General features: G+C 42.7%; 1 protein-coding gene across 1 annotated transcript in view; it reads left to right on the plus strand.

Moving 5' to 3' along the window:
- Positions 1 to 17,964, plus strand: part of SERPINB5 (serpin family B member 5) — a 75,217-nt gene extending 57,253 nt beyond the window's left edge. The window contains exons 6-7 of the mRNA XM_040353612.1: positions 6,398 to 6,565; positions 17,473 to 17,964. Coding sequence (XP_040209546.1) covers positions 6,398 to 6,565; positions 17,473 to 17,868 — 564 coding nt within the window. The 3' untranslated portion in view covers positions 17,869 to 17,964. The remainder of the gene's footprint in view (positions 1 to 6,397; positions 6,566 to 17,472) is intronic.
- Positions 17,965 to 18,438: the final 474 nt, after the last annotated feature.

The following is an 18,438-nucleotide window of genomic DNA, read 5'->3' on the forward strand; positions in this document are numbered from 1 at the left end:
CTTCTGTGGGCGGCCGTGTTAACGATAATGGCGGTCTCCGCGGCGAATCCGCCGCGAGATCGCCGTTATCGGTGGCGGGAGAGGGGGCCCCCCCCCTCCCGCCGCTGTTCCGCGCCCTCCGCCGCTTACCGGAGCCGTCGGTAGCGGCGGAGGGGATCGGATGTGTCCGGCAGCTGAGCGGGGACGAGACTGAAGGAAAAATCTCCTTCGCCCGTCCCCATAGCTCCGCTGGGCGGAAGTGACGTCAAAACGTCAGTCCCGCCCAGCGTCTTAAAGAAACATTTTTTTTTTTGTCATTTGAAAAAATGACATTTCCAAATTTTTTTATTTTTTTTTTGCATTTAAGCCTAAATATGAGATCTGAGGTCTTTTTGACCCCAGATCCCATATTTAAGAGGACCTGTCATGCTTTTTTCTATTACAAGGGATGTTTACATTCCTTGTAATAGGAATAAAAGTGATAATTTTTTATTTTATTTTTTTCAGTGTTAAAAATTGTAAAATAAATAAAAATAAATGCGAAAAGCAAAAAAAAATTTTTTTAAAGCGCCCCGTCCCGACGAGCTCGCGCGTAGAAGCGAACGTATACGCGAGTAGCGCCGACATATGAAAACGGTATTCAAACCACACAAGTGAGGTATCGCCGCGATCGTTAGAGCGAGAGCATTAATTTTAGCCCTAGGCCTACTCTGTAACTCAAAAAATGCAACCTGTAGAATTTTTTAAACGTCGCCTATCAAGATTTTTAAGGGTAAAAGTTTGACGCCATGCCACGAGCGGGCGCAATTTTTAAGCGTGACATGTTGGGTATCATTTTACTCGGCGTAACATTATCTTTCACAATATATAAAAAAATTGGGCCAAATTTATTGTTGTCTTATTTTTTCATTTAAAAAAGTGAATTTTTTCCAAAAAAAGTGCGCTTGTAAGACCGCTGCGCAAATACGGTGTGACAAAAAGTATTGCAATGACTTCCATTTTATTCTCTAGGGTGTTAGAAAAAAAAAAAATATAATGTTTGGGGATTTTAAGTAATTTTCTAGCAAAAAAAAATGGTTTTGTCTCGTAAACACCGACTCTGAAAAACAGGCCCGGGGCTAAAGTGGTTAAGTATGGCCGTCGTTCCCGCGTCGAAATTTGAATTTTTTTTTTGCGTAAGTCGTCCGTGAATCGGGATGGACGTAATTCACGTCTATGTTAAAAAAATGACGTCCTTGCGATGTCATTTTGCGCAATGCACGGCGGGAAATTTAGGGACGGCGCATGCGCAGTTCATTCGGCGCGGGGACGCGCTTCATTTAAATGAAACACGCCCCCTAATCGCCGATTTGAATTACGCCGCCAGAGATAGACTACGCCGCCGTAACTTACGGCGCAAATTCTTCCAGGATTCTAACTAAAGCCAGGTAAGGTCCGCGGCGTAGCGTATCTCTGATACGCTGCGCGGGTGCAGATCTCTGTGGATCTGCCCCAATGTCTTTTATTCTTTTATAGAGTTGAGAGTCTTATTTGTGTGTGCCTGCGATATTTACAGAAAGGTATACTGGTGGTGTCAATGAGGTTGAGGCCTCACACAGGGCTGGACAAGAACAAAATCTACCAGCGGCTCCTGCGGGGGTAGAACTATTTATCCGACACTTCAAATGGGTGAGATCCTGGGAACTCTGAGAATCCCAAATCTCCTGAGAAGACAGGACAGTGCCTGAGTATCTTTTCATCAGATTTGTGTTCTTTATCACTGCCAAATCTACCTGAAAGACCAATGATGTGCGTGTATATTTAAAGTAAATAGTTTGTAATGCTAAGTATTTAGAAGGTAAGGTGGGTGGAGATAGCTCTAAAAAATAATCAGACCTTGCATTTTGCTGCTAGGACCCCTTTAAAGGGGTTGTAAAGGATTGTTTTCCTCTAATTAGCTTCCTTTACCTTAGTGCGTCCTCCTTCACTTACCTCATCCTTCCATTTTGCTTTTAAATGTCCTTATTTCTTCTGAGAAATCCTCACTTCCTGTTCTTCTGTCTGTAACTACACGCAGTAATGCAAGACTTTCTCCCTGGTGTGGAGAAAGCCTCTTGAGGGGGGGCGGGGGCGAGCAGGAGTGTCAGTACGCCCACTAACGCACAGCTCCTTTCTCTATCTGCAAAGTAGAGAGTGTCCTGACTTGCCTGCTCGCTCCCTCCCCCCTCAAGAGTCTTTCTCCACCTAGGAGAAAGCCTCGCATTACGGTGTGTAGTTACAGACAGAAGAACAGGAAGTGAGCATTTCTCAGAGGAAATAAGGAAATTTAAAAGCAAAATCGAAGGATGAGGTAAGTGAAGGAGGACTGCACTAAGGTAAAGGAAGCTATTTAGGGAATTTTTTCCTTTACAACCCCTTTAAATGCTAAGTACTTTATGCACATCGTTTACAGTCATCGTGTAGTGCTCAACCCCGTAGGGGCTGCTGGAAATACACAGGTCTCCCTTACCTGTTCAGAGGCTGCTAGCCCTGGTGCCACCTCCAGAAGCACTCCAAAAAAATTCTGCTGAAGTTCAAACCGAGTATCAGAATAGGGAGGAAAGGGGATTTAAGTGACTTGGTTGTTGGTGCCAGACGGGCTGATCTGAGTATTTGAAAAATTGCTGATCTACTGGAATTTTCACGCACAACCTTATCTAGGGTTTATAGAAATTAATCAGAAAATATGAAAATATCCAGTGAGCGGTATTTGTGTGGATGAAAATGCCTTGTTGATGTCAGAGGTCAAAGGAGAATTTGCAGACTGGTTTGAGATGATAGAAAGGCAACAGTAACTCAAATAACCACTTGTTACAACCAAGGTATGCAGAATACCATCTCTGAATGCACAACACATCGAGCTTTGAAGGAGATGGGCTACGGCAGCAGAAGACCACACAAGGTGCCACTCCTGTCAGATAAGAACAAGAAACTAAGGCTACAATTTGCACAGGCTCACTAAAATTGTACAATAGAAGATTGGAAAAACATTGACTAGTCTGATGAGTTTCGATTTCAGCTGCGACATTCAGATGGTAGGGTCATAATTTGGCATAAACCACATGAAAGCATGGATCCATCCTGCCTTGTATCAGCGGTTCAGGCTGGTGATGGTGGTGTAATGGTGTCAGGATGTTTTCCTGGCACACTTTGGCACACTTTGGGCCCTTTAGTACAAATTGGGCATTGTTTAAATGTCACGGCCTACCTGAGTATTGTTGCTGACCATGTCCATCCCTTTATGACTACAGTGTACCCATCTTCTGATGGCTACTTCCAGCATTATAATGCACCATGTCACAAAGCTCAAATCCTCTCAAACTGGTTTCTTGAACATGACAATGAGTTCACTACTCCAATGGCCTCTACAGTCACCCGATCTCAATCCAATAGAGTACCTTTGGGATGTGGTGGAACAAGAGATTCACATCATGGATGTGCAGCCGACAAATCTGCTGCAACTGCGTGATGCTATCATGTCAATATGGACAAAAATTTCTGAAGAAGGTTTCCAACACCTTATTGAATCTATGCCACTAAGAATTATGACAGTACTGAAGGCAAAAGGGAGTCCAACCCGGTACTAGCAAGGTGTAGCTGATAAAGTGGCCGGTGATTGTATAGTTAATGCTTAATACTACCAAGTCTATATGACCCCAAAAAATGTAAAAAGAAAAAAAAACTACGTCAGAACTCACTCTGTAGTACCTCTGTCTCAAAAAAAGTGGAGAAAAAGTACAGGTAGGTTTGTGGCCAGTGACCAGTGAAACCTAAAAGGATTCTAAATTGGCTGAAAGTCAAGAATTTCAGCACTTTAACTGGATTGAAGTTGTATTGAATGAAGCAACCATTCAAAAACATGCTTTATTTTTACAGCCCATCCCATAGACTATAATTATACTTTGGGATAGCAGCATATGGAATGAATTACCCCTTAGCGCCGGCCGTACACACATATGTGACCTTGGCTTGAAGAGGTTATACCGGTTGATGCCTGCGGCTCCAGGCATTATCCTGGTACCATTTTTGACAGCTGGCGGTCGGCTTTTTAGTAATAACAACCGATGCGGCTAAGGCCGCATACACACCATCGGTCCAAACCGATGAAAACGGACCGAAGTTCAATTTCATCGGTCCAAACCGTCCATGTGTACGCCCCATCGGTCTTTTGTCCTTCGGACAAAAATTAGAGAACTTGCTTTAAAATCGAACCGATGGAGCGCTGACCGATAGGTCCAAACCGATGGTTAGTACACAAAAGCATCGGTTCAAAACCCGCGCATGCTCAGAATCAAGTCGACACATGCTTGAAAGCATTGAACTTCGTTTTTTTCGTCGGACCATTCTCACCGGATGGATCGACCGTGTGTACGCAGCCTTAAAGCTGCTTGGCTGTTATTCCACCCTTCCACCACATTCCACCGATCCAAAGACCCGATCTGAGATCCGACACTTCTGCCAGCTATGCTGGGACTTGAACGAAGCTGGAAAGGGCTTCAATCTAATCTCCTACGTAAAAAAATTGAAGCAACGTCACAACGTCACTTCCGGTTTACCCGGCTGCCAATGTTGCCAATTTAAAATAAATAAATACATTTAAAGCTCCCCCATCCCCGCGAGCTTGAGCAGTAAAGAAAACAAATGTGTAAATCGCGCCCACATATGTAAATGTGTTCAAATCACACATATGCGATTGTCAGAGTGAGAGCAACAATTCCAGCAAAAGACTTCCTCTGTACCTCTAACCTGGTAACCGTTAAATGTTGTTAAAACGTTGCCTATGGAGATTTTTAGGTACCATATTTTGCCGCTATTGCGCAAGTGTGTGCCATTTCAAATTATACAAAAAAAGTGGGCTAACGTTACTGTTCATTTTTTTTCTTAATTCATGAAAGTGTATTTTTTCCTAAAAAATTGCGTTTGAAAAAACGCTGTGCAAATATCGTGTGACATAAATGATTAAAACAATCGCCATTTTATTCTCTAGGGTCTCTGCTAAAAATATATATATATATATATATATATATATATATATATATATATATATATATATATATATATATATATATACATATATATATATATATATATATAATATATATATATATATATATATATAAAATATTTGGGGGTTCTAAGTAATATATATATATATATATATATATATATATATATATATATATATATATATATATATATAATATTTGGGGGTTCTAAGTAATTTTCAAGCAAAAAATACGGGTTTTAACTTGTAAGCAGCAAATGTCAGAAATAGGCTTAGTCATGAAAGGGATATTCTAATGCTGACCATACACTATACGAAAAATCGTCCGAAATTCGATCGTTCTGACAGTTCGTTCGTTTTTTGAATAGTTAATGGGCACAAAATCGATAATCGTTGGGACGTTTTTGAGCCGAAAAAACTAAGGACAAGTTTGGAAATTTTCTGCCGAACGAACGATAAATCGGAAGGTTTCCCGTCCGAACTTTCTGCACTAGGTATATGTAAAAAAAGATTTATCGGTCATTACATGATGACACTGCCATTTGTGCTCACGGCCGAACGTTCGTTTTTCGTAGAGTGTATGGCCAGCATTAGTCATGAAAGGGATATTCTAATGTTGGCCATACACTATACGAAAAATCAGCCGAAATTCGGTCATTCAGACAGTTCGTTCGTTTTTCGAACAGTTATTGGGCACAAAATCGATAATCGTTTGGACTTTTTTGAGCTGAAAAAAGAAGAAACATTTTCTGCCGAACGAACGATAAATCGGAAGGTTAATGAGTTTCCCGTCCGAACTTTCTGCAATGTATGTAAAAAATGTAAAAAAACGATTTACATTACATGATGGCACTGTTGTTTGCGCGGCCGAACGTTCGTTTTTCGAACAGTTATTGGGCACAAAATCGATAATCGTTTGGACTTTTTTGAGCTGAAAAAAGAAGAAACATTTTCTGCCGAACGAACGATAAATCGGAAGGTTAATGAGTTTCCCGTCCGAACTTTCTGCAATGTATGTAAAAAATGTAAAAAAACGATTTACATTACATGATGGCACTGTTGTTTGCGCGGCCGAACGTTCGTTTTTCGAAAGTTCGTTCGAACGATTTTTTCGTAGAGTGTATGGCCAGCACTATAGACAGTACTGTATATAACAATTTTATATACAGTACTGTCTAGTAATATATACATGTTGTGTATTGGGTACATGACATCTAAAGTAATTATTTGACTTTGGCTTCACTTTAACTTGCTAATGAAGATTTTTAAGGTCAGTACCTATTTTGCTACCTAATATACTTGTTTGGTAGAATACCAGTCATATGTTATAAGAAAAAGCAGAATTAACAGTATAAAATTACATATATTCTAACATAGGTCAAACTCTTTTTTTAGACTGAGACTAAGCCCGTACCAATGATGCAGCAGGAAGCACGACTTGGTGTTCGATCCTTGAAGGAGATAGATTTGACAATCCTGGAAATTCCTTTTGCAGGGAAGCAAATGACTATGCTTATATTACTGCCAAAAACAACTGAAGATGAAAATTCTGGACTAGAAAAGGTATTAGTATTATCACTGGCTAATTCATTTTGATTGATTTCGTTATCTGCCCAGATTACCCAGAGGTTGCATACATGTGCACAACAGACTGCTTACTGTACAATTGAAGGGGGGCATAGATAACAAATGTGTTTGCATTTTTCTCTATATCCTGCTATAAGCCTAGATATTGCATATGTACATTAAATAGTTCATACATGTGTTTAACATTCCTACACTCAGAATCTGTGGTCATGCTATGGACATTTAAAATTATACAAAACACACACTGTTTAATTTACATTGTTCCTTCTATTTCTGTATATGGACGATGGCACTGTAATTATTTTCATTGAAAAAAAAACATCTAAGTAACTTTTTGCTATCGATATACAGCTGTCACATGACCCAGATCTTTCCCAGCCTGTCTGCAGGAAAACATAAGCAGGAGAAGCATCTTATCTTCTGCTACTGGTCACATCTTAAAAAAAACAGCTTTTGAAATACAGAGTAAAAATAAATAAATAAACAATATCAATAAACTGTTTTATATTGGCATACAAATATATATTTGAAATCATATAGTTATTATTTTGTGGAAATAACAGGGTGTGAGTAGATTTCTGCCAGTCACAGGCTGTGTTTTACAATAAGAGGGAGGTGAAGGCTCCATTAATCTACATGTAATATCCCACCCCCACAGTGTTTAGATGGTTAGTGTGCAAGGGGGGAGGGAGTTGGCTGTCATTTATCATGGTGTATATGCCTACATGTGTTACTCTATAGTCACAAGGGCTGCTCAGATGTGATAGAGAGGAAATTCTCAGCAAAGAAACTCACGGAAAACTGAGCATATGCAGAGTTGCCACTAGAGCTGCATAATCCCTAGCTGAATTGGGCACGTGAACAGAAGGTGCAGATAGAGCAGCAGGATCAACCAGTTTTTTTGCAGAATACAAAAAACAAATCTCATTGTCACAGAGTGAGTATGAACAGCATGTAATACAGCATGTATTGATCATTTTTCATGATGTGGGTCTAGTGACACTTTAAAGCGAAGTTCCACCCAAAAGTGGATTTCTCGCTTATATGCTTCCTCCCCCCTCTGGTGCCACATCTGGCCCCTTTCAGGAGGGGGGATGAGATGGGGAACCTGTTTTTGACAGGTCCCTTTCCCCACTTCCGGAGACGGACTGCCTCCTGATCTCACTCAAGTTCGGCCTCCCTCCTCCTTCCCCTGTCGCCGGGCCAATTAGAAAGCACAGCACGCTTCATGCATGTGCAGTAGGGAACCAGGAGTGAAGTTGAAAAGGCTTCACTGCTTGGTTCTCTTGCCAGGAATGGCGACAGCAGCACCCAGGAGTCGATCCGAAGATTGGCTGGGCTGCCGACATTGTGGGCTCCCTGGTCAGGTAAGTGCACTAATATTAAAAGTCAGCAGCTACAGCATCTGGTAGCAGGCAGCATGGCAAGTGATATTCTGCATCTGGTGGCAGGCAGAGTGGCAAGTGACATTCTGCATCTGGTGGCAGGCAGCGTGGCAAGTGACAATCCACATCTGGTGGCAGGCAGCATGGCAAGTGACATTCTGCATCTGGTGGCAGGCAGCAAGGCAAGTGATATTGCACATCTGTTGGCAGGCAGTGTGGCAAGTGACATTCCGCATCTGGTTGCTGGCAGCGTGGCAAGTGACATTTCGCATCTGGTGGCAGGCAGTGTGGCAAGTGACATTCTGCATCTGGTGGCAGTCAGCGTGGCAAGTGACATTCCGCATTTGGTGGCAGGTGACGTGGCAAGTGACATTTAGCATCTGGTAGCAGGCAGCATGGCAAATGATATTCTGCATCTGGTGGCAGGCAGCATGGCAAGTGACATTCTGCATCTGATGGCAGGCAGCGTGGCAAGTGACAATCCACATCTGGTGGCAGATGACATGGCAAGTGACATTCTGCCTCTGCTGGTAGACAGCATGGCAAGTGACATTCCATAGCTCATGGTAGGTGATGTGGCAAGTGACATTCAGCATCTGGTGGCAGGCAGCGTGGCAAGTGACATTCTGCATTTGGTGGCAGGCAGAGTGGCAAGTGACATTCTGCATCTGGTGGCAGGCAGCATGGCAAGTGACATTCCACAGCTCGTGGCAGGTGATGTGGCAAGTTACATTCAGGCAAGTAACATTCCGCATCTGGTGGCAGGCAGCGTGGCAAGTCACAAGCTGCATCTGGTGCCAGGTGACGTGGCAAGTGACATTTCACAGCTGGTGGCAGGTGATGTGGCAAGTGACATTCTGCATCTGGTGGCAGGCAACAGTGGTAAGTGACATGCTCAGGACCCCCACTGATTCTGCATTATGGTTGAATTATTTCATTTATTACTGCAATAATAATCGAAAAATTGCTTACTCCCCCGCATGCCTTGGCACAATTTTCTTCCACACAGCCGGTCCCCAGTGCCAAAAAAAGTTGGGGACCGCTGATTTAGTAGATGCACTGGAAAGAAGGGGCATAGTAAACTAAGCTAGAAAGAAAACAAAAAAAAATTTAATTATTTCAGTGATTCTCCTATCAACTTGAGGCTTTGCTTCTCTACAGTAGGGATGGGCCAAACACCCCCTGGTTCGGTTCGTATCAGAACATCTCGAACAGGCAAAAAGTTCTAGCGAAAAAGGCGAACTCTATTAAAGTCTATGAAAAAAAAAAAGAACGAATTTTAAAGGCTTATATGCAAGTTATTGCCAAAAAAGTGTATGGGGACCCGGGTACTGCCCTAGGGGACATGTATCAATGCAAAAATAACGTTTTTTAAAGCGGATTTCCGCCGGAAAAAAAATATTAAAAGCCAGCAGCTACAAATACTGCAGCTGCTGACTTTTAATATTAAGGCACTTACCTGTCCTGGAGTCCAGCGACGTCGACAGCAGAGGACGAGCGATCGCTCGGTGAGGGAATCAGGAAGTGAAACACTCCGGCTTCACTGCCCGATTCCCTACGGCGCATGCGCGAGTCGTGCAGCGACGTCCTGACTGGTCCCTGTTGTGTTCTGGGAGCCGAGTGTTTCCCAGAACACAGCAGGTGGGGGCGAGAAGTGATGTACTTCCTGCAGAGTCCCCGCAGACAGGTCTTTGACAGGTATCTGCACCCCCCTCCCCCTGAAAGGTGTCAAATGTGACGCAGAGGGGGGGAGGGTTCCAATGAGCGGAAGTTCCACTATAGGGTGTAGCTCCGCTTTAAAATTATTGTTTTTAAATGAGTAGTCACTTTCATGATGCTTAAAGTAAAACAATAAAAATGAAATATCCCTTTAAATATCATGCCTGGGGGTCCCCTTAGTCTGTAAAGTAGCGCATCTGTGCAATGTGTAGAACATATCAGTTCGTGGCAATACAGATTAGAAAATATTTAAAAACACCACATCTAATATAGATTTCAAGGGAAACCCCAAAAGTTTAAAAAAAAATGTTGTGGGGTTGATGTAATCCACCATCTATCATGTCACCCACTGGACCCAAAAAATAGAAGAAAAAAAAGCCCTCCACCGCCTCCCGGCCATCTGCTTTGATAAAGGAAAATATTTTAGGACTATATGAGGCATGAGGTAAATATTAAGTAAAAATAGTAATAACACTTTTTTTTAACATAAACATATATCATGTCACATTGCAATATTATGCATATGTGGAACTATTTCATACAGGGCTTTTTTTCAGCAGGAACGCGGGGGAACGCAGTTCTGGCACCTCCCGAACTGAATGTATGTAATGGAAAGAGGTTATGGGGTGTGCTGGAGAGTCTATTAATGCTGGGGGATCAATTATTGCTGGAGGGGATCTATTTTGCAAAGGAAGGAAGTCTATTGTTGCTGGGGAGTTCTTCGGTTGCTCGTGGGGGATCTATTGTTGCAAGGGGGGTCAAGCTTTGCTAGGAGGGATGTACTGTTGAGGGAGGGGTCTTTGTTGCTGGCTGCTGGAGGGTCTATTGATGCTGGCTAGTGGGGAATCTATTGTTGCTGGGGGGATCTATTTTTGCAGGGGGTCTATTGTTGCTGGTGGGGGATCTATTGTTGATGGGGTTGCGATGGGGTTGATGGGAAGTGATCTGCTGGCTGCTGGAGGGTCTATTGATGCTGGCCGTTGGAAGTCTGTTGTTTCTGGGGTGGATCTATTGTCGTAGGGGTGTCCATTGTTGCTAGATCTATTTTACAGCCTTTCTTGTTATCATTAACAAATTCCATACAAATTCCACCACAAAATGATACTTGTTTCTGTATTCTCTAAAAGGGGTGGCACGGGGAGGTGGGTAAGGGGTGGAACCAAGGAACGGTGCTCGGAGGTGGGTAGGGGGTGGAGTGAAGGGTTACTTGGAAGGGAGGAGTTCCTGCACCTATTCTCTGAAAAAAAAAAGCCCTGATTTCATATATGTGGAGGATGCACCATGCCTGCGACCACCACTTTTCACTGTAGATAAACAGACTGCTTGCCCTCTTTTAGTGGCCTGTGAGCGTCTGCCTCGCCTTGTTGACCTTTTGGACATGATGGGGATTTTTCAGTCGAATTTTTAAAACTTTTTATTATAGAGCAAGAGGTGGAAATATGGTGATTGGGTGCAATACTTTTGTGCTTGGTGCACTATAAACCGTTTTATTATATATTTTTTTTAACAAAAAAAATAAGGGGGCAGCAATAATAATAATACAGCAACAAACCAGATACTGCAAAAAAAGAAAAAAATTATTAACCACTTCAGCCCCAGAAGGTTTTACCCCCTTTTTACAATTTGGCCCTGCGTCGCTTTAACTGACAATTACGCGGTCATGCGACGCTGTACCCAAGCATAATTTGCATCCTTTTTTCCCCACAAATAAATAGAGCTTTCTTTTGGTGGTATTTGATCACCTCTGCGGTTTTTATTTTTTGTGCTATAAGCAGAAAAAAAAACTATGGGCTAGATTCATAAAAACTTACGACGGCGTATCAGTAGATACGCCGTCGTAAGTTTGAATCCGCGCCGTCGTATCTGTAAGCGGTATGCTCAAATTGAGATACGCTTCTCTGTTGCTAAGATACGACCATCGTAAGTCTCCTACGCCGTCGTATCTTAGCTGCATATTTACGCTGGCCGCTAGTGGCGTGTACGTCGATTTACGCAGAGAATATGCAAATGATCAAGATACGCCTATTCACGAACGTACGCATAGCAGTCGCATATAAGATACGCCGTTTACGTAAGGCGTTTTCAGGCGTAAAGATAAACCACCAAAAAGATGGCGCAGCCAATGTTAAGTATGGACGTCGGACAGCCGTCGAATTTCACATCGTCTACGTCGTTTGCGTAAGCCGATTCACAATGGGGCTGGGCGTAGGTTTTTTTTTTTTTTTGGTTCCTTGGCAAAACTTTTATTTCAAAAGTTTAAAATGGCCAACAGCTTAGCGTAGGGAATGCCTTTGGAACAGACTGAAACATACTATACATGTCTCCACAGATTAGTTACATAACAGCAGAGAAGTGAAGTTTCATGTGCGGCGTCATGGTAGAACACATTTCAAGCAGGTTGAGATCTGGTTTTTTTTTTTGTAAGGGTGTTGGGATAATTCTTTTTAATTTACTTATTCTTTATTAATTGTCATCATCTTTTAAAAACAACAGGTGGTTACAATCGTATGTCTTTTTACCATTTCTGTTTCACATATTTCATACATGTCTTCAATATTCCCCCTTTTATTTTACCCTTTGACCCTCCCTCCCCTCCCCCCCTCCCTACTCTAACCATCCGCTTTATTGGGTTTTCTTTCACACGGGGTATCTCATTTCTTCCAACCAAGGGTTCCACATTTTACCAAACTCCCTGATATTCCCTCTCCTGGTATAGACCACCTTCTCCTTCCAGATTGTCTCTGTGACTACGTTAGTCCATTCCTTTACTGATGGAGGGTTCACTTCTTGCCACCTCTGAGCTATTAGCTTTCTTGCCTGAAAACAACATCTCAACACTGCTTTTGATGTGCTGGTCATTCTACTTATTTCTTCCCCTAGGCCCAGGATACATAATCTGGGGTTCATCTCCAGCTTTATTTTATATATCTTATTAATGGTGTCCAGTATCCCCCTCCAATACCTGAACAGTTTCGGGCACTTCCATATCATATGCAATAAATCTCCTGTATCATGGCACCTGGGGCATCCTGCATCCACTCTCAATCCGATGTTAAATAATCTCTTAGGTGTGTAATATGTCCTATGTATCAGCATCAGGAAGGAAAATCTCTGTGCTGGCGAGACTGTAACCGAATGTCCTCTTTCCAATACCTTCCTCCATTGATCTTCTGTTATAATCCCTAGGTCTTCCTCCCATTTTACTCTGCTTTTAAGTTTTTCTGGGCCTTCAATGCTCTCCTTACATATGTATGAGTAGACCTCGGAGATAAATCCCTTCGTCTTACTCCAGTTACTCAGTTTCTGAAGGATAAAGATCTTAACCCATATTGGCCCTACTCTATTAAACTGAACATCTAGTGCATGTCTGATTTGGAGGTATCTATAGAATGTATGTTTAGGTACATCATGGGCCAGATCCACAAAAACCTGGCGTAACTTAAAAAATCCCATTTAAGTTACACTGCCTTAAAGTTTCTACCTAAGTGCCCGATCCACAAAGCACTTATCTAGAAATTTCAGGCTGTGAAACTAAAATTCCGCCGGCGCAAGGCGTTCCTATTCAAATGGGGCGAGTCCCATTTAAATGAGGCGCGCTCCCGCGCCGGCCGTACTGCGCATGCGCGAAGTTACGTTACGCCGAGTTTTGAGGATCGCGACGGCTTAAAAAAGTTGCGTCGGAAAAAAAAAAAAAATGACAGCGGCATGCATTCCTGAGGGAGAACTCCATGCCAATTTTCAAAGAAAAAACCGGCATGGGTTCCCCCCCCAGGAGCATACCAGGCCCTTAGGTCTGGTATGGGTTGTAAGGGGACCCCCCTACGCCGAAAAATTGACGTAGGGGGTCCCCCTACAATCCATACCAGACCCGTATCCAAAGCACGCTACCCGGCCGGTCAGGAAGGGAGTGGGGACGAGCGAGCGCCCCCCCCCCTCCTGAGCCGTGCCAGGCCGCATGCCCTCAACATGGGGGGGTTGGGTGCTCTAGGCCACCTCAGAGCACCCTGTCCCCATGTTGATGAGGACAGGGCCCCTTCCCGACAACCCTTGCCATTGGTTGTCGGGGTCTGCGGGAGGGGGCGACAATTCAATTACACATGCCTGATCTTCTGCCTAACTTTGGAAAAAGCCTTTTGAGGATCGTTTCCAAAGTTAGACACAGACTGAACAGCAGTTAAGTCTGCGTATCTCTTTTGAGGATCTGGCCCCATATTCCTTTCTAATTGCAGCAAATGTTTTTATAGTTCTTCCTTCATATAACTGTGCCAATCTAATGATCCCCTTAGCTGCCCATTCATTGATTTTCCCAACTGACTCCAGTTCCTGAAGATTCCTATTATCCCAAAGTGGTGCATATTCTGTCATTCCTTCCTGTCCTCCTAGTATCTTTACTGCTTTCCACACTTTAAGGGCCATCTTAACCGTTGGGATTCTATTAGTAAAGGAATTGGCCTAGGTTACGTTCATGTCGAAAGCAAGGAGTATTTGCGACGTGATACTGAGCATGCACGCGCATGCACCGTACGATCTGCGCTTCATTTACATGTATGTTAATGAATCAACATATAACACGCACCCTACCTACGCCCCCTATGCCTATTTTGAATTAGGCGGGGTTACGCCGGGCCATTTGTGCTACGCCGACGTAACTTAGGAGGCAAGTGCTTTGTGAATACAGTACATGCCTCACTATGTTAAGTCGGCGTAGTGCAAATGGGATGCGCTACGCCGACCTAAAGATAGGCGGCTGTACGTGAATCTAGCTGTATATTTTCTACTTTTTGCTATAATAAATAATCCCCAATTTAACCACTTGCTTACTGGGCACATATACCCCCTTCCTGAACAGAGGACTTTTTGCGATTCGGCACTGCGTCGCTTTAACTGACAATTGCGCGGTCGTGCGACGTGGCTCCCAAACAAAATTGACGTCCTATTTTCCCCACAAATTCTTTTGGTGGTATTTGATCACCTCTGCGGTTTTTATTTTTTGCGCTATAAACAAAAATAGAGCGACAATTTTGAAAAAAATATATATTTTTTACTTGTTGCTATAATAAATAGCTAAATTTTTATTTTATTTTATTTTTTTCTCAGTCTAGGCCGATACGTATTCTACATATTTTTGGTAAAAAAAAAAATCGCAATAAGCGCCTACAAAATAGGGGACAGAATTATTATTTTTTATTATTTATTTTTTTTACTAGTAATGGCGGCGATTTGCGATTTTTATTGGGACTGCGACATTATGGCGGACACATCGGACACTTTTGACACATTTTTGGCACCATTCACATTTATACTGCGATCAGTGCTATAAATATGCACTAATTACTGTATAAATGTGACTGGCATTGAAGGGGTTAACACTAGGGGGTGAGGGAGGGGTTAAATGTGTACCCTGCCTAGTGTTACTAACTGTGGGGCAAGGGGACTGACTGGGGGAGGTGACCGATCTGTGTCCCTATGTACAAGAGACACAGATCGGTCTCCTCTCTCCCTGACAGGACGTGGATCTGTGTGTTTAGAGAATTAGAGCCACCCTGCAGCTGTATAAAGTCGTACGGCCGTTGGGAAGTGGTTAAAAACAAAAACCATATCTTTATCAATTTCGGCCGATATGTATTCTTCTACATATTTTTGGTATTTATGGCATTTTTATGTTAATAGCAAATTGACATCTGGGAAGTGGTTCTCCCTGTCAGGGGGGGGGGGGCTGTGCTGATAATCAGCACAATTGCCAATCACTGCCCACCACAGTGCCAATCACTGCCCACCACATTGCCAATCACTGCCCACCACAATGCCAACCACTGCCCAGTAACACCTGTCAGTACCTCATCATCAGTGCTGCCCATCAGTGCCACTACTTGTCAGTGCCACCTGTCAGTACCAATCAGTACCACCTATCAGTGCCAATCAGTGCCACCTGTCAGTGCCCATCACAGCCGCCTGTCAGTGCCCATCAGTGCCGCCTGTCAGTGCCTATCAGTGCCACCAATCAATGCCACCTATCAGTGCCCATCAGTGCTGCATATCAGTGCCGCCTATTGGTGCCCATCAGTGCTGCATTACAGTAGAGAAGAGTACCGCTCCAAGCCCTGCGACCTATGCTGTCCTCCCGCACTGTAGTACTGACAGGTGCAGACTCTATGCTAATTCGTGGAAAAAAAGAAATGTTCCTGGACTGCCACACTCTGATTTATTGAAACAAAATAAACAAAGGATAAAATCCAAAGCTGTATGACATCCAAAAAATCATGCAACACTGCAGTCAATGGTAAAGAGTGGACATAGGGGACAAAAAAGCTAACATGTTTCACATCATATATACAGTGGGGATCGAAAGTTTGGGCACCCCAGGTAAAAATTTGTATTAATGTGTATAACGAAGCCAAGGAAAGATGGAAAAATCTCCAAAAGGCATCAAATTACAGATTAGATATTCTTATAATATGTCATAAAAAGTTAGATTTTTATTTCCATCATTTACACTTTCAAAATGACAGAAAACAAAAAAATGGCGTCTGCAAAAGTTTGGGCGCCCTTCAGAGTTAATATCTTGTACTGCCCCCTTTGGCAAGTATCACTGCCAATAGTTTTTCAATTCTTGTTTGAACATATCCCATATGTACGAACATCAAGCCCATCTCTACTCTATTGTGTCTGCAGCTACTAAAATCAATAAAAACTTGTTTGGAATATCTAAATGTATAAATATGTACATATATATATATATATATATATATATATATATACTGCATACACACACATATAAAGTATTTAAATGTCCATAGTCTGGTCACATATTCACATTAATCTATAAGGGCTCTTGCACAAGGCTGTATCTGGCGATATAGTGTGGTATATTTGCCTAGCAGGGAGCTCACTGGGGCTGCTTACCAGCAACTATAGTCCATGGCTGTACACAACTTTATGCGTGTATACGCAAATATCTGCGTTAATGCATATATAAGGGCATACAGCCCTGTATTAAAGAAGGGTTCTGAGCCTTTTGTGTTATATGCAAACTGTAACTGCATGTAGCTACAGTGTATGCCATGTGGAAGCAGTCACTGGCTTCTGAGCCTGCTTGGCATAGTGATATGACATGTGTAATGGCACATTGAATGTCATGTGCATTCGAAGGCTATTAAAGCATGCTGTTAAATTATTCGGTTGGAAGTTGTGGCACACAAATATAATACTTTGTATCCGCTTTAAAATAGAATCTACATATATTGTTATTATAATTACTATTCCATCACACCCATATTTGCCCTCCATCACACCCATGTACTGCAGCTCTCTAGCACACACCCAACTCCCATTGTATGCACGTGCTCCAGCATTGGCTCCACACCATTGCTCTGGAACAGCTTACTCACAACAGTTTTCCATGCTTGTTGGCACTGTTTACCGGGGCACATGTGAAATTGGGGTTGATTTACTAAAATTGGAGCGTGCAAAATCTGGTGCAGCTGTGCATAGAAACCAATCAGTTTCTAACTTCAGCTTGTTCAATTAAGCTTTGACAAAAAAGCTGATTGTTTTCTATGCAGAGCTGCACAAGATTTTGCACTCTCCAGTTTTAGTAAATCAACCCTATAGTGACAATGCATGAGCAGGACAGTTGTCACCACATAACAGGAATTGTCTCAACAAGAACTTTCATAGCAGGATTTTAAGGGAACATTTACACTTTACTTGAAAAATGTGGAGAAATAATTTATTTGAATAATGATTTAATACTGTAACATATTTTTTTACGTGTTATAGCTGGAAAAGGAACTCACATATGAGAACTATGCCAATTGGACCAATCCCAGTATGATGGCCAACAGCAAAGTAAAGTTGTCTTTGCCTAAATTCAAGATTGAAAGTTGTTATAACCTGAACGACAAACTGAATAGCCTGGGGATGAAGAATGCTTTCAACGATGAGGAGGCTGATTTTTCTGGCATGTCAGAGAGTAAAGGATTATCAGTATCTCAGGCAATATACAAATCAGCAATTGAAATAGATGAGGATGGCATTGAAACCCCAGATGTGACAAAAGAGAGATACCTGATGCCCAAAACAGAATGCATCGTCAACAGTCCTTTCATTTTTATTGTAAAACACAACAAAACTCAAAGCATCCTTCTTTGTGGCAGGTATTGTGGCCCTAGCTAGGGTTGCACATCCCCTTAAGTTCATTCTACCCAATGTTTTTTTTTAAAGCAGACACCTACCAAATGTATTTTCCCATTATAAATGGAGTGGGGCTTAGGCCCCGTACACACGGCCGAGGAACTCGACGTGCCAAACACATCGAGTTCCTCGGCCAGTTCAGCCCTGAAGCCGCCAAGGAGCTCGGCGGGCCGAGAGCTCCCATAGAACAACGAGGAAATAGAGAACATGTTCTCTATTTCCTCGTCGAGCTCCTCGTCGGCTTCCTCGGCGAAATTGTACACACGGCCGGGTTTCTCGGCAGAATTCAGCCAGAAACTCGGTCGGAAGCTGAATTCTGCCGAGGAAACTGGTCGTGTGTACGGGGCCTCTGTGTGATAATCCACTGTGTCTTTCAAACTCTGGTAGGCCATACTTGGCTTTTCAGCTGAGGATGCAGTGCTGTTTGCTAGGATGAAAGGGGTGGAGACATGGCAATCCATTTTGTGTGGTGTTCTGCTTTAATGTATTACCTTCCAATTACTAACCTGTGGTTTTACTTAAAGGGGTGGTTGCCCTAAAAATCAACTTTTA

Source organism: Rana temporaria, chromosome 5 (genome assembly GCF_905171775.1).
Source record: "Rana temporaria chromosome 5, aRanTem1.1, whole genome shotgun sequence".
NCBI classification, from domain to species: domain Eukaryota; kingdom Metazoa; phylum Chordata; class Amphibia; order Anura; family Ranidae; genus Rana; species Rana temporaria.